Genomic DNA, 14865 nt, shown 5'->3' with positions numbered 1-14865 from the left:
GTTCTTTCCTCTGCCTGGAACATCAATCTCTCTTCCCAGCGCCCTCCCCTGCTCCTTGGGTTTCTGATAAACACCACCAGCCCAGCCTGCTAACTTTGACTATCGCTTTGTGATGCCTTTCAAACCTCTCCTCCAGGAAGTCTCTCCCGAGTACTGATCATCCTAGTCTCTTCCACTTGTGTTATTTGTGTCTAAGCTGAGAGTTTCTTGAGAACAGGGTTTACATTTTACTCCTGTAGTCCCAGCATCTTTGGAGCAAATACTGTTACTGAACAAATGAATCAACCAGTACTCTATTTAGTAGATTCTACCTTAACAATATCTTACGCATCTGTTTCTACTGTGCCATTCTATTATAATAGAAATATCACCAAAATACAGTTCCTGATTACCTTTTATTATAGCTATGCCAAATTTTGTCTCCCTCTGATCCAGGTTAACAACTATGTGACAAAATTACCACCATTCTCTGTATCTCTCTCCATGGCAAAAACCACTAATCACAATGCTAGGTCCAGTCTAACCCTCAGAATCCTCAACACAGCTAATTAATTATGCAGATAGTGACAAAACTGTGCAGGATATTCCTGGATTATGGTTGGATGCCTTCTCTGCTCAAACACAGTTGGCAACTCACTCATCTCAAGCAGGTACACAACATACAAGGCAGGCTTTCAGGGGCCTCTCCAGCACACTCCCACAATTCACTAATTGGACTACCTGGGTTATTTGGACATGCCCCTTCCATATCTCTGTTCATGCCAAACTTAAGAATTTTGCTGCTTCTCCTTTATCTATCTGCCCCAATTTTTGTATCCTTTCAATTCAAGCATTATTTCCCCTAAATCAGTGTTTTCAAAGTGTGCCCCAACACCAGCAGCATCAGTATCACCTGAGGTGTCAGAAATGCAAATTCTCAGGCCCCACCCCAGATCAACTGAATCAGAAGCCCTGCGGTGGGACTCCGTAGATGATCCTGACCTGGGCTAATTTTTGAGAACCACTGCTTGAAGGTGCACTCTGTGCTCTGCTCTCCTTCCCTCAGCAACGAAGGCTAGAAATGGCACTTTTTACTTTCTGCTTGGTGTTTTGTCCTTGTGATATTGTCCTGCTTGACCCTACTCCACTGAATTAGACTCTGACCTCCTGGACAAGAGGAACTGCACCTTTACTAAGGTCTGTATCTTCTTTCATGCTTGACTCCGAGTCTGGTGCAAGCAAGGTTCACAGCATTGGCTAGGCCCTGAATCCTAATTTCGGCCCTCACCAGGGTAGAAGGAACAAGTTTGAGGGCATCAAACTGTACCAACTGTAGTTTAGTCATCCATCAGGCATTAATGGACTTCTTGAGAATTTCCTGGGGAAGCACAATTGGTACAGACCATGCCCTTGAACTTCAGATTAAGAGTCTTCTGTCTTCCAAACTACACTGCTGTTTCCATAAAGTACATGCCCCAGCCCTTACTTAGCCCACATTTTTTTTTTTTTTTGTAACATTAAAGGCACATGGTTGATAACATAAAGGGCAGAGGCAATGATTGGCCGCCTCCTCCATAAGAGAGGAGCAAGAAGGCTTTCTCCTTAGCAAACTGAGCATGAACAGCTTCATGTGACCTGCTTTTGCCTTCCAGATTTGTAGTTGTGAGGAAGGACTGTTTGGCCTATCAACACAGAAGGGTTTTAGAAGAAAATTTTTCTTTTCTCCTTCTACCCGCAAGCCCATGTTCCAAAGATGCAGTAATACCCATTAGGGCCAGGTTTTGAGTCAAAACTTTTCCAAAAGAAAACAAAGTAGAACTGTAAATCACTACGGAGCTGGAATGGGACTCAGTCATGCTCTGAGAAAAGATGCAAACTATTGCTGTTGCCTTTTTGTTAATCCTTCATCCTGCAAGTCTGAAGAGCAACTTATAATCAAGCAAGATGCTTCTAATACTAGAAGAACTTAACTCCAAGTAAAGAGTCTACAGGAAGAGCAAGACTTGTAATGTTAGTAACAGACACAGGTAATGTCAAAATATGAAACTTAAGAGAATTCTGAAGACCTTTTCTGAAAGACCTTAGATGCCAAAGGTGCAAGGATGGATCACCATGCTAATCCCAAGTGGAATCTAAATCAAACATTAGAATTCTGCCCCGCATGTTCAGCATTTTACGAGACATACAAATTATGGAAAAGTTAATAGGGCACTGTTTTCAAAATGAGCTTGTGCTAAGACAGTACTAGGTTTAGTACTCTTGACTAGATTGTTTTTACTTTCTCTACCTACAGTCCTCTAATTTGACTGGTATATAATGACATAATGCTATAGCTAAATTGTCTTTTGTAGATGGGGCAAAGGTGAAGGAAAAATCTAACTCATCAGAGCATTCATTGAAACTGTCTCCATCAATCAGAACATTCAATGGATCAGAACCCCTGACCACACCAGACACGTGTTTGCTAAATATAGTTTTGCATCAGCAAACATTTAAGCTCAGAATAGTTCACAGAGCTCTCATCTTACCCTTGGACAGTGATTCTCCTAAGACCATTTTCCATGGCAGGCCAAAGCAGGGCAAGGGGCACTTCATGTGCTCTCTCAATGGCCATTGTTAAAGAGATTGGCCAAGGTTAAGGGAATCTAGTGATCCATGGCAAAAATGTTCATCCCCATCTCTTCACAATGAGAACATAAAATTAACCATGTATCACATTTCACATGTTGTAAGTAATTTGTAGAATGGCCTGTTGGTCCTTGAACCACATCCCATATTACTCAGCCATCTAAGTCCAGCTTCCCTGAATCTGTTGCTTCTCTGAATCAGATGTGGCCAAGTTCTATAAATAGAGAGCAAGCAAATTGGTTCTGTCAATCTTCTCATGCTCTGGCAGGGTAGCATATTTTTAAATTATAAAAATATCTTATGTCTTCATCACTCTAAAATTATTACATAACACATGATTTTCTTGGGGAAAAGAAAAGTTTATTCTTGTCTCTACCTAGTTCCAACACTCTTGGATCTTCAAACTTTGTGATCATATTCACCAAACATGAACCAAACCTTCCAAATAAAATTAAGGGTGTATATGTGCTAAACACTGTTACACACAAATAGAAAAATATTTAGGGGTAAAAAAGCCCAATATCTCCTCCGAAATCCTGGCTGGAAGTCTATAACTTGTGGTGGTATGCAAAGACGTCATTTTAGCTAGACTGTAGTTGTGTCTGCACTGTTAGCTCATGATCACTCTTTGGAACATGAGCCATTAGTAGATACCACTAGATACCTTTATCCCATGTGTTCTCTATAAGGGGCCAATATCCCAGAGAGCTGAGGTCTTAAAAGCATGAGTAGACATTATACACAGGCACAATGGGTTCCAAAATAATGAGCTTGATGAACTCTTAAGACTCTTCACCATGTCTAACTCAATGAAGAATGGAAGGCTTTCCCCACTCATACCACCTACTGAAAAACAAGTCATAATAACATACATTAGCATTTTATAAATAGATTATTTTAATTACCTGGCTTTGTTTAATCCACAAAATCAAGTTCACAGTTTTTTCTAGTCTGTTTTCCCCTCACCAATGTGTCTTAACATTTTCTAAAATCTTCCATGTTTTAAGAAAACATATTCCACATTTTTGGCAACCCAAAGCCAACTTCCTTTCATCCTTAATGGCTAATGCAATCAATTCAAAGAAACATCACCTTGAAGAAGCACAGTCACCTCAAGGAAATATTAGTCCCACTGATGGGATGGTGGTGAACCATGGACTCAAAAGACTTTCAGAACAGTTAAAAAAAAAAAGAAAAGAAAAAACAAAACAAAAAAGCTACTAAGATAGCCTTCATTGTTCCCTGGATCCTCTTATTGAACTCTCCAGTTACTGCAAGGTTTCCCCCATGGTCGCTCTAGCCTGGCCCCTACAGCATTCCATTCTTTGTGCTAGCTCTTTGGGGTTCTACAATGCTTATAAGGATTTTTTTTAATAAGGATTTTTATTTGCTATATTTTCCACTTTCTCTTTCAAACTTTCCTTTCAGTGATCAATCATGTTTGAATGAGTCAGGATAAAGAACAGGGCTTTTTCTCAGGGCTGTAACCCTGCAAAGGCCCAGAGGAGCCATTAAGCTGGAGAGTGAAACAAGGTGCTCAGGAACGCAAGACCTAATATTTCACATCCTCACCCACCGTCTGGTGTTGCTACTTTGGTAGTGATGTCTTTTAAACAGGAAGAAGGGGATGCTTCCTTGTTTTGAAGGTTTAAAGTGTGAAGGCACAGCCCTGGCATCTCAAGTAGCAGGGAGAAGAGTAAGACAGAAGTATCTTCATAATGCCAACACAACAATCTCATCATGAGAATAGTTTCCATAGCCCACACATGAATTCCACAAGAGTCTCTCTCTTACCTCCCCACTCCATACAAAAACTTGGTGGCGGGTCTGTTTTATCTTCATGAGACCTCATTCCTTATAGTCTCTAAACTGTTTTTTTAAATTCATTGTAGTGTGAGCTCAGACACTGTGCCTCAAATGAGATGCCCAGAGCACCTTTTTAATTAGAGACACACCTGTGGGCCACTGACTTTGCCCACACCCCCCTTCCATAGCACAAATCCAACCTGGAGATGCTACTTTCCTCCTCCCAAAAGCTTCATAGCTCAGATCTGTAAACTCCTAGAGTGGGGAAAATGGCATATGCCCCTGATCTCTGGCAATGAAGAGTAAATGCTGGGGATGCTACAGAAAAGCCTGGCTTGGAAAGGCTGAGCGGTTTTCTTCTTAAACTTGACAAATCACAGATATTCCTAGAACAAAAAAGTATATCTGAGAGATTCTCACTAATTATTGTTATTGTACTCCTCTTTCCCACATACTGAAGAAGAAAAGAATTCTCCTGAACTTCCTATTAGATACTAAAATTAAAGGGACTAAAAACAAGTCAGGTGGCCAACACGAGAATGGGAATTGTAGCAAAATATTACTGGGTTGAGCAGGAAGTATCCCAGGTAGAAAGCTAGCATCTTTGTGAGTCAAACCTAGTAGGGATAATTTAGTGTTCTTCATCAGAAGATAGGCCTTCAATTTCATCTCTGTCTCCCCCAATTGCCATCCAGAAAGCTTTGGCCACCTGTGGAGAGATGCACGCAACAAGTTTCAGGCAACAGCTCAATTTCAGCTCATTTCACGTCTTGCCTTAAACTGCCTGGAACCTAAAGTTCTACACTTTGCCTTCCAGCCCTCTGGCAACAGATATCAAAATCCTGCAGTACCCTTTGACCTGGGACTTCCACATCTAGGAATTTATGCTAAGGATACAATCAGACTTGTAGGTAAAGGTAACGTGAATACAAAGGATATGCACAGTTTTATTATTTATAGAAACAAAAAAATGTACACTGTTGGCCTAAAAGTCCAAAAAAGGAGCTGGATAAATAAACTATGACAATTCATATAGAAATACCACCACCAACGTAAGTTTCCTGCAGGGGACATGTGCTGCATTGGTAATAACAAAGCAAAACAACTAAGAGTTTCCCAACCCAACTGTTAGAAAGGCAAACATTCCAAGTCTCAATACAGTTTATGTCACTCAGCATACATTTGAAAAATCTTAGTCTGACTTCAGTAACTGTATTACTACTGTATAAATATTTTAAACTAGTTATGTTAATATCCAATGAAAAGTTCACTATAAGACCCCTCAGAAGTACAGAAGTGTGATATAATATAATCATAAAGCACTGGATGTTTTGTAGGTACTCAATAAGTACCTGACGGATTGTCTCACCTTTTCTGCATGCAATTTTCTTTGCTCGTGAGGAAGCGTCGCAGCCTTGTCTAGGGGGAAAATATATCTTAAGAAATTTGTCTAATAGCATAGGAGAATCTGGAGTATATGGGTGTTCTAACACTAGAAGATGGGAGATGGGTTTCAAAGACATGTTGATGGTGTAGCTGTTACAGGTATTAGGAAGTTTAAGTCTTCCAGATTTTCCAGATAGGAATAAGGTGAGTAAATTGGTGGGGATCTTACAGATGCCATGTTAATGAGACACACTGAAAGAAATAGGGCAGCAGAAGAAGGAAAATTAAGAGGAAAAAGAACAAAGAAAGCAAAATTTTCCCCAGGGAATTTTATCAATGGAGAATGGTAGAGTTGCCCCAGTGGTTAACTTTCTGAAGATAGCTGAGACCAGACCATGTATCCAATCCAGCAATTACAAAATAAAGTTCTCTTATATAAAATAAATTAATATCAATATGGGAATTAGACACAATGGAGTTGATTACCTTTCATTTCCTTTAACTTTGAAAATAATCTTTCAAAATTCTCCAAATCTCCTCCTCCAGTAGTAAGACTGGCTAATTCTTGAATATCCAGATCTAACATGGGATCTGAAATAAAGATTTGTCACATGTTAGTTATATATGTTGTCAACACACAGCATTCTAAGGCAATTAATGCTGGCCTTCATGAATGTCACAATGACTGAGTAGCACTGTGTGCCAGTTTTACAATTCAGAGTGCCTCACCCTGCTTGGCTGCTAGGAGGGCCCCTAAGTGAACAGCATCTTCTTTTATCCTTACAATGCTGTAATGAGGTAAGGAATACTACTTCCATTTCAGAGATAAGAAAATCAAAGCTCAAGAGTTGAAGGACTTGCTTTAGGTCACAGCTGGTAAGTGAACTGACAAGTAGGTGATTCCAACTCTGAAGGCCACACCAGATTCAATAAGGCACAGTGATTCAACAATAAGGACTAAAATTAATGCCAAACTTTACAAGTATTTTTACATCTACTGACACCATATAAGCTGATTAGGATATCATCATTCACAACTTATAGATGATAAAACCCATATTCAAAAGTGAACTCAGCTAAATTACAGCTAGCTATTCAGAAGCAGAGCTGATTTAAATTCATATTTTCTTACTACAAATCCTTTACTATTTCTATCTTAGTACATTACTTTTTTTTAATCAAAGTTTGTTTTTATTCAGAATTTTTTTAATATTTATTTTTTAGTTTTTTTGGCGGACACACATCTTTGTTTGTATGTGGTACTGAGGATCGAACCTGGGCCGCACGCATTCCAGGCGAGCGCGCTACCGCTTGAGCCACATCCCCAGCCCCTTTACTCAGAATTTTGATCCATTCTCCACTCCCAGACCACAATCTTGCAAATGTCTTCCCTAACCATCCCAGTTCCTAGTCTCCTTCCTCAGAAATCTGTTTTTAACACCAGTTACAGAGCTGCTGCAGCACCTGCACATGCCACTGTGCATACTAGCACTTCCCCACCACTACTGATACACACACACTATGCGGTACCAGAAGGACCCTTTGTGCCTGCTCTACCGAGTGCTTTAACTTACATGAGTCCACTTCATTTCTGAACAGCACTATGAGGAAAGACTTGTTATTCCTATTTTACAGAAGAGGAAACTAAGGCCAAGAGAGGTTCAATAATTTACTCAAGGTCATCTCACTACTAGTAGTAGAGCTATTATTTGAACTCAGCTATGTAGGGCTTCAAAGCTCATGGCCTTGACCATTATAAGTCCTGTCTCTACATATTTGGACTACAAGCTCCTTGAAGACAAAGGTGATAACTTAGAATTCTTTGCATCTACCACAGTGCCATACAATTTGATGTTAAAAATTCATTTTCGGGCTGGGGCTGTGGCTCAGTGGTAGAGCGCTTGCCTAGCATGTGTGAGGCACTGGGTTTGATTTTCAATACCACATAAAAAAATGAATAAAGTTATGTCCAACTAAAATTAAAAATAAAAAAAATGCATTTTAGTTGATAAGTTGGTTTTAGTTCAATGGACATGTCATGTAGGCAGCTGGTATAAGGTTGAAGATGAAAAATTGTGATTTACCTGTGGACCCATGGTAAGTAATCCACGGACAAAGACAGATACACTTTGTGCTTAAAAATAGATATGCAAGAGGAGTTTAGGTGGAACATTGATGAAGGCAATATTTAAAGGCTGGGTAAAGGAGGATAATCTACCAAAGAAAGAGGAGGAACAACAGGGTAAGAAGAAAACCAGAAGATGCCATGGTGAGTGGATCAAGACAAGATACTGTTTCAGTGAGGGACTGTCTTTAAGACTGAATGCCACCAAGAAGCCTAAATATCTGTTAGATTTAGTGGCATGAGGTCATTGGTGTCCTCCACACAGAGATGTTTTAGTGGTTTAGTGAGGGCAAAAGCTAGTTGAAAGTTGAGAAGTAATGGGAACTAAAAATAACAAACAAAAAGAGAGAAAGAAGCAATGGGAAGTAAGGATTGAAAATAGGTTTAACAAAGAGGTATGAAAGGAGATGTGGAGTTGAGGAAGAGTTTTGTTTCTGTTTGTTTTGACTTATTTTTTAAACTTTGAAATTATTTTAATCTTACAAAAAAGTTGCCAATGCCAGGCACAGTGGTGTATACCTGTGACTTGAGAGGCTGAGGCAAGAGGATCACAAGTTCAAGGCCAGCCTAGGCAATTTAGCAAGACCCTGTATCGAAACAAAAACGGCTAGGGATATAGCTCAGTGGTAAAGCACCTGTGGGTTCAATCCCCAGTCCAAAAAAAAAAGGTTGCAAAAATAGTATATAGGGGGCTGGGGTTGTAGCTCAGGGGTGGAGTGCTTGCCTAGCACGTGCAAGGTCATGGGTTGGATCCTCAGCACTACATAATAAATAAAATAAAGGCATTGTGTCCAACTATACTAAAAAATAAAAAATAAATAATATATAGAGTTCCCCCAAGCCATTCAGCCACCTTACCCAAGTGCTAACCTCCTTTTTTTTTGGGGGGGGGGGGGAAATCAGTGATTGAATTCAGGGGCACTCAACCTCTGAGCCACATCTCAAGCCCTATTTTATATTTTCTTTAGAGACAGGGTCTCACCGAGTTGATTAGCACCTCATTTTTGCTGAGGCTGGCTTTGAACTCATGATCCTCCTGCCTCAGCCTCCCAAGCTGCTGGAATTATAGGCGTGTATCACTATACCCAGCTTCAAGTGCTAACCTCTTATATATCCATGTTACAAGTATAAATACAGAGCAGTTAATATTGATTCAATGCTGGTGACTAAATCACTGACTTTATTCAGGCTTCATCAGTTTTTCCATTCATACCCTTCCTCTATTCCAGGATCCTACAGAGTTTAACTGTCAAATCTCATCATCTCTCTCTAGTTTGTTCCTCAATCTTTTGTTGCCTTTTATGACTCTTGATACCTTGAAGAGTACTGGTCAATTATTTAGTATAATGTCTCTTAATATGGTTCATCTGATTTCATCTTATGACGTTTTTGGCAAGAAGTGATGTGTCCTCCTCCATGCACCCTAGCAGGGAGATCTGAAGTCAGTGAATTTTATTACTGGTGAAGGTCACCTGCATCATGTAGGTGAAATGGTCACTATCTGCCATGTTTGTCCAGTCTGCAGCTGCTACTTTCTCTTTTGTAATAAATCTTAGGAGAGATACTTCTAAACTATGTAAATATCCTACTACTTCTACTCAAACTTTCATCCACTAATTTTAACCTATTCGAGCAGATCTTGCCTGTGACACCTGTCACTGTGGTATGTGCCTAAAGGTGGTTTTTGTTTTTTCCTCACTACTACAAATTCTTTAATTGAAATTCTTCTATAAAGGGGAGGAGTCTTTCTTTCCCACTTATTTATTTATATTACTATACACCCATGAATACTCATTTTATTCTATAAATTATAAACCAATAATATACTAACTTATTTTTCTGGTCAAACTGTTCCAGCTGGAAGCTCGCTCAGGTTGGCTCCTGTACCCTTTTAATATGTCTCCCCATTCTTTTTTTTTTAAGTTATGGATGAACCTTTATTTTTATTTATTTATATGCAGTGCTGAGAAGTGAACCCAGTGCCTCACACATGCTAGGCAAATGCTCTACCACGGAGCCACAACCCCAGCCCCTCCCCATTCTTTTTTGAGTATTTCTTTACTTTCTGGCATCACGAGATGCTCCTGGCACATCCTGCTTTTTCCCTGCCCTAGCCCTGGAATCAACCACTTCTCAAGAAGCCCTAGTTCCTTTTACTGGAGAATGGTATTTAGAAACCAAGATCTGTTAAGTGCTAAGTGCATCTACCACTACTGGGATATTGCTGCTTCTAGACTTTTGGGGACAGGACTAGGAAGTTTATGTATATACACTAACATGTGCACACACATATCTATTTTTATTTCCCTAGTGTCCTGACTTTAAGTATATGTTTTAAAAACCGTGAGTTCATACTGATATAACAGATTCCAGTTTAATATCAAAGGGTTCATTCTACCCTTCTCCTTTCTTTATTCGTAAGTTCTTCTAAGTGAGAAAGCAAGCCCTCATTATCTAGAATATATTTTATTTTTTATCATATGTGTGTATATATATATGTGTGTATATATATGTATGGGCACATTCACATACACACACACAAACACACTTTTTTCTTCTTCTTTTTAGAATTGCTAACTTATACTTCTGTGAGAAACAAATCCATTGAAGAAAGTTTAGTATTTGTGTTCTATTCTTTGTTTTCAGCCTCAGGGTCTGTTTCCCAAGTTACTCAGGTTCCTTCTCATCTCCCCCAACCTGTGTGTGATGTCAATTCAGTATGATCACAGCTTACTGCTAGAAACTTAAGCAGGTTTAAAAGCCAGTAGGAAGGATTCAATTAAGAAGACAAAGTTGAATAAACTCAAGAGAAAGAGAGATTATACATAATTTTTTCTTCTTAATGTTTTTTTTATAACTTGTGTTTTCTACATGGCTTACCTTATAATCAGTTTTTCAAAGTTATAGTTTTAAAATAGCTTTTAAAAGTTATTACTGCACATGAGCTCTCAGTGGCATAAAGATAAAGCAGGAATATAAGTAGAACATCCACAGTTATTGTCAACTAAGCTCCCTGGCTTTCTGGCTTCTGGAAAGCAGACTGGATTCCAGTTTCAGTTTCAGGTGCTAGATGTCCTTGGACACGTGATTAAACTTCATCTCCGTAAAACAACTTTTTTTTTTTGCCAAACTTCATTACCAAATGAGAAAGTGGATATAAAAGAAGTTTAAAAGAATATGAAAGGGCTTAGAAAGTTGTATATTATTCTTGTCACCATTAATTCTGACTACTTACTGTTAAATACCACGAAAAACTGTCGTTTTACTACTTGGTTCTGTCTTAGCTGAGATAATCTGAATCAAGATCCTGCTAAGTCGATAAAAAAGGAAACAGTGCCCACATATTTCTTATGTACTTATTCTATCCCCCTTCTTCTGACATGCACAGGCTTACATTCATTTAGAGTACATCATCCATTTTCTTCCTTTTTCCATGTTTAATATCAAGGCCCCCCCCCCACCCCGCCCCCCAAGGATTTCTGCCAAGATGTCAATTCCAAGTTCCACAGAGCTATCTCTTGCTGGCCAAAGAAGGAACTTACCCACACTGCTATCCAGCCGGGAATCTGCTGTGTTAGATGCACCATCCCGATGACCTGGGAAGGACTCTGTCCTATCTGCTGCTGGCAAATGGGACTGCTGTTGAAGAAAATACACATAAGCAACAACTGAATAGCACACTATTTCAGAGATAAATCCAAAAAGGCTAACGCTTTCACACTCCCTTGCTGGTTGTAGAGAAGTGGTAACAAGCTAGAGGCAAGGAAAGAAAGAGTAAGATTACATTAATCATAAAAGACTGAAAATTCACTAACACAGGAGTATTTTCCCTCAAGGAAAAACTAGAAAGTGCTATGATTTTGCTACAAGCTATTAAAACATGTTTTCGTTTGCATCATTTAAGATTCATGTTATATTTCAAATCTGAGAACCTACACATCATAGTGCAAACAGCTCAAAGGCTAAGAAAAAGGCCCCTGGAGAGACAGCATAGCACCATATCATTTAGTCTTGGTTTCAGCATGTTAACCAAGGTAAATCTGGACCAGAGTCCTGAGGACAGAGGGTTGAAACTGGATTATCAACTCATTCAGGGCAGGGACCTTTCCTCTGATTTCTATACGGCCTTGTATGCATGAAGTATTAAGAAAACTACCAGTTTCAATTACTAATTAAAGATCTGGAGGCAAGTTTATGTCTCAAGGAAATCCTAGCATATTATAAAAAACACTCTAGCAAACACACACACACACACACACACACACACACACACACTAGCCCAACTGTCAACATTTTGAAAGTGCTGACTGCTTTCACGGGGGCTGAACTGCCCTTCTCACAACAGATACCAGGCACAATAGGGCTACTTTAGATTCTCCTTGCATCTATTTTTAATATCCTATCACCTCTTAATAAAAAAAGAAAAAAAACAATGAATGTGTAAAGATTCATAATAACAAGGAGAAATTAAGGCCAAAGAGGAGAAAAGATCCAAAAACATCTTTACCTCTGAGTGACAGGTCTCTGCTGATCCAATGCTATGGTTTGTTGCAGCCAATGAGTTGAGAAGGCTAAAACCTTGGTTTCTATCTGAAAAGAAAAATACAATCACTGAAATTTATAATTTATATTTGTTATAGTTGTTAAAAAGACTGTGATGATCAAACAGAGATTATGTCCTCATTATTAAAGTTCTAACTATAAAAAAATAGTTATAGTCAATTATCATACTGCTATCATTTGGATTTGAAATCTCCCACTGAGGCCCATTTGTTAAAGACTTGGTCCCTACTGGGAGGTGATGGAACCTTAAGGAGGTTGGGTCTAGGTGGAGGAAGGGAGGTCACTGGGAACAGGCCCTTGAAGAGCACACTGGGATCCTGGGCCCTTCTCTTTTTGCTTCCTGGCCACTTTGAGGTGAACACGCAGCCTTCTCTACTACATGCTCCGCCTTCGTGTGCTGTTTTGCCAGAGGCTTGTGGACTGCAACCATGAGCCAAAATAAGCTTTCCTCCTTAAAAATTAATTAAATTATTGTTTTTTTTTTTTTTTTTGTCACAGTGACACAAAGCTGACTAACACATATACCCTCTCAATTCTAAATAAATGTAAAATCACAGAATATTAGTCTAGGTCAAAATAATGGTAGAGCCATTACAACAAAGGTGAATCTGTGATTCTATTTGCAAAGATTAATGGCACTGTTGTTTAAACAGTTACTATGAATTAATATTCCAGTGTTTTCAACAATCAAAAATATTTTTAAAGAATCAACCTCAAGGTATTATTATCAAGTAAAAAGGAACATGCATACTTTTTGGAAAAAAGCTGTAATCTTGATATAAATTAGCCATCTGCAGTTAAGGCTCCCCACACTCTTTATGCTCATATCACAACAAAACACAAACCTGGTGTAGAATGTCCAGAGCTGATAAAGATGTACCCTCTAGCCCTGATCCAGTATGGTTCCCCACAATCACCTGAAATCGTATCAAAACCACCCCAAGATTCAGAGACTCTACCTGAGACTCACTAAGTTACCATATGGGACAGAAGTCAAGCAATCTCAACTTTTAGCAAGTATTCTAGGTTAAACTTAGGATCAAAGAAATTTGAAAACCATCACCTTAAGTAGAACAATCCAACAGTCTAACAGCAATGAAGTCAAAGAACTTCTCTCTCAAAAACACAACTTCTTTCCACCTTGCCTTTCCTACTCCATCACTTCCTTCAACCCACTCTCCTCTCTCTTCCTCTAAGCCACCTACAAACTTCCTATATCATTTCCCCAGGTGAAACCTGGTGTCAAGATACTCACTCACAGGTATCCAAAGAGAAATGGTCACAGTTCCCTTCCTTCTTCCATTCACTGGGTGGGATGTGCCTTTTAAGCCAGGATGAACCCAACTGTGGCCTGCTGGACGTTAGCCTACAGCATTTCTGAGCCAGATCTGTCATCCTAGGTAGTCGCTAGTACCTGTGCTGGGCAGACAACCCAGTACTCGATAGCACAAAAAGGCATTGCTACCAGCTGCTTTTCATGCTGTTCAACCTCAAAAGTGGTAGTGTGGTCATAAGTGCATGTATACTCCTAGAGCCCCCGCCTTCCTCTCCTCACCCAATCCAAGGGCAGGGCATTAAGGCTTCCCAGACTCAGAGGCCTGAAAGAAGCAGACCACTGTCCTCCACTAACAGTTTCAGAGCATCTCCAGCTTTCTTCTGGCTGATGTACTATTAACTGTAAAGCAATTGCAAGGAGTCATGCAAGACTTGGGTTTTTCCTTGTCAGAGGATATATGAGGGCTCTTTTACTCGGGGTTCTCTGTACAAAAGGCAGTATCTGCATAATAAACTACTGCAGTAAGACAGCCCTCCTTCTATTACATGAAATAATTTGGATTGGGGGTAATTTTCAAATCCAATTCATAAATCTCTCCACATTCCAATTCCATGGCTTATGTGTTTCCTCTACTGGGCATTCCCTAAACTTGGCAGGCCAGACTGCAACTCATGAAGAAAAATGCAACACAATGTCAGTTTGTGCATATTAGACCAAAATGGTCCATTTAAAATGCCTCATTCTTTACAGTGGCTATTTGCGAGAAGGGGAATTGGGATGGACAGGAGTTCAAGGAGCGGGGCTGTCAGAACAATAGACTGTGAACTTTTGTGTGCCTTTTGACTTCTGTTCCATATTCATGTATTATTCACCTATGACAAAGAATACTTCGAAATTTAATGATTTTATATTATGCATATTTTACCACATAAAAAAAGAGTATAAATGTTTAATGCCCAATCCTAAAATAATGAAAAAGAAGAGTTGGAAGAGAACAGAGACAGTAGTCAGAAACCTGGATTTCATTCATGGCTATGCCTACCCATGTGATCTTAGAAAAATTAATATTTCTGTGCTTCAACACTCTGATCTGTAAAATGAG

The 14865-nt window shown here is 39.3% G+C and overlaps 1 protein-coding gene across 5 annotated transcripts in view; it reads right to left on the bottom strand.

Annotated features, from left to right (window-relative positions):
• Positions 1-3480: 3480 nt before the first annotated feature.
• The window catches only part of Aagab (alpha and gamma adaptin binding protein), a 49045-nt gene continuing 37660 nt past the window's right edge, over positions 3481-14865 (bottom strand). For 3 of the 5 annotated variants that reach the window (XM_046426662.2, XM_058573306.1, XM_058573304.1), the window contains exons 6-10: positions 12432-12514; positions 11467-11563; positions 6286-6390; positions 5783-5832; positions 3481-5122 (exon numbers count right to left, since the gene is read on the bottom strand). In XM_046426662.2, coding sequence (XP_046282618.1) covers positions 5045-5122; positions 5783-5832; positions 6286-6390; positions 11467-11563; positions 12432-12514 — 413 coding nt within the window. In that variant the 3' untranslated portion in view covers positions 3481-5044. The remainder of the gene's footprint in view (positions 5123-5782; positions 5833-6285; positions 6391-11466; positions 11564-12431; positions 12515-14865) is intronic. The other 2 variants (XM_058573303.1, XM_058573305.1) reach the window with 2 other exon arrangements.

The sequence above is a fragment of the Marmota monax genome, unplaced genomic scaffold (genome assembly GCF_021218885.2).
Source record: "Marmota monax isolate L192 unplaced genomic scaffold, Marmota_monax_Labrador192_F-V1.1 WCK01_AAM20220418_F8-fsc00078, whole genome shotgun sequence".
NCBI lineage: Eukaryota > Metazoa > Chordata > Mammalia > Rodentia > Sciuridae > Marmota > Marmota monax.
The sequence above is the reverse complement of the archived record's forward strand: the minus strand, read 5'-3'. Positions and strand labels throughout refer to the sequence as shown.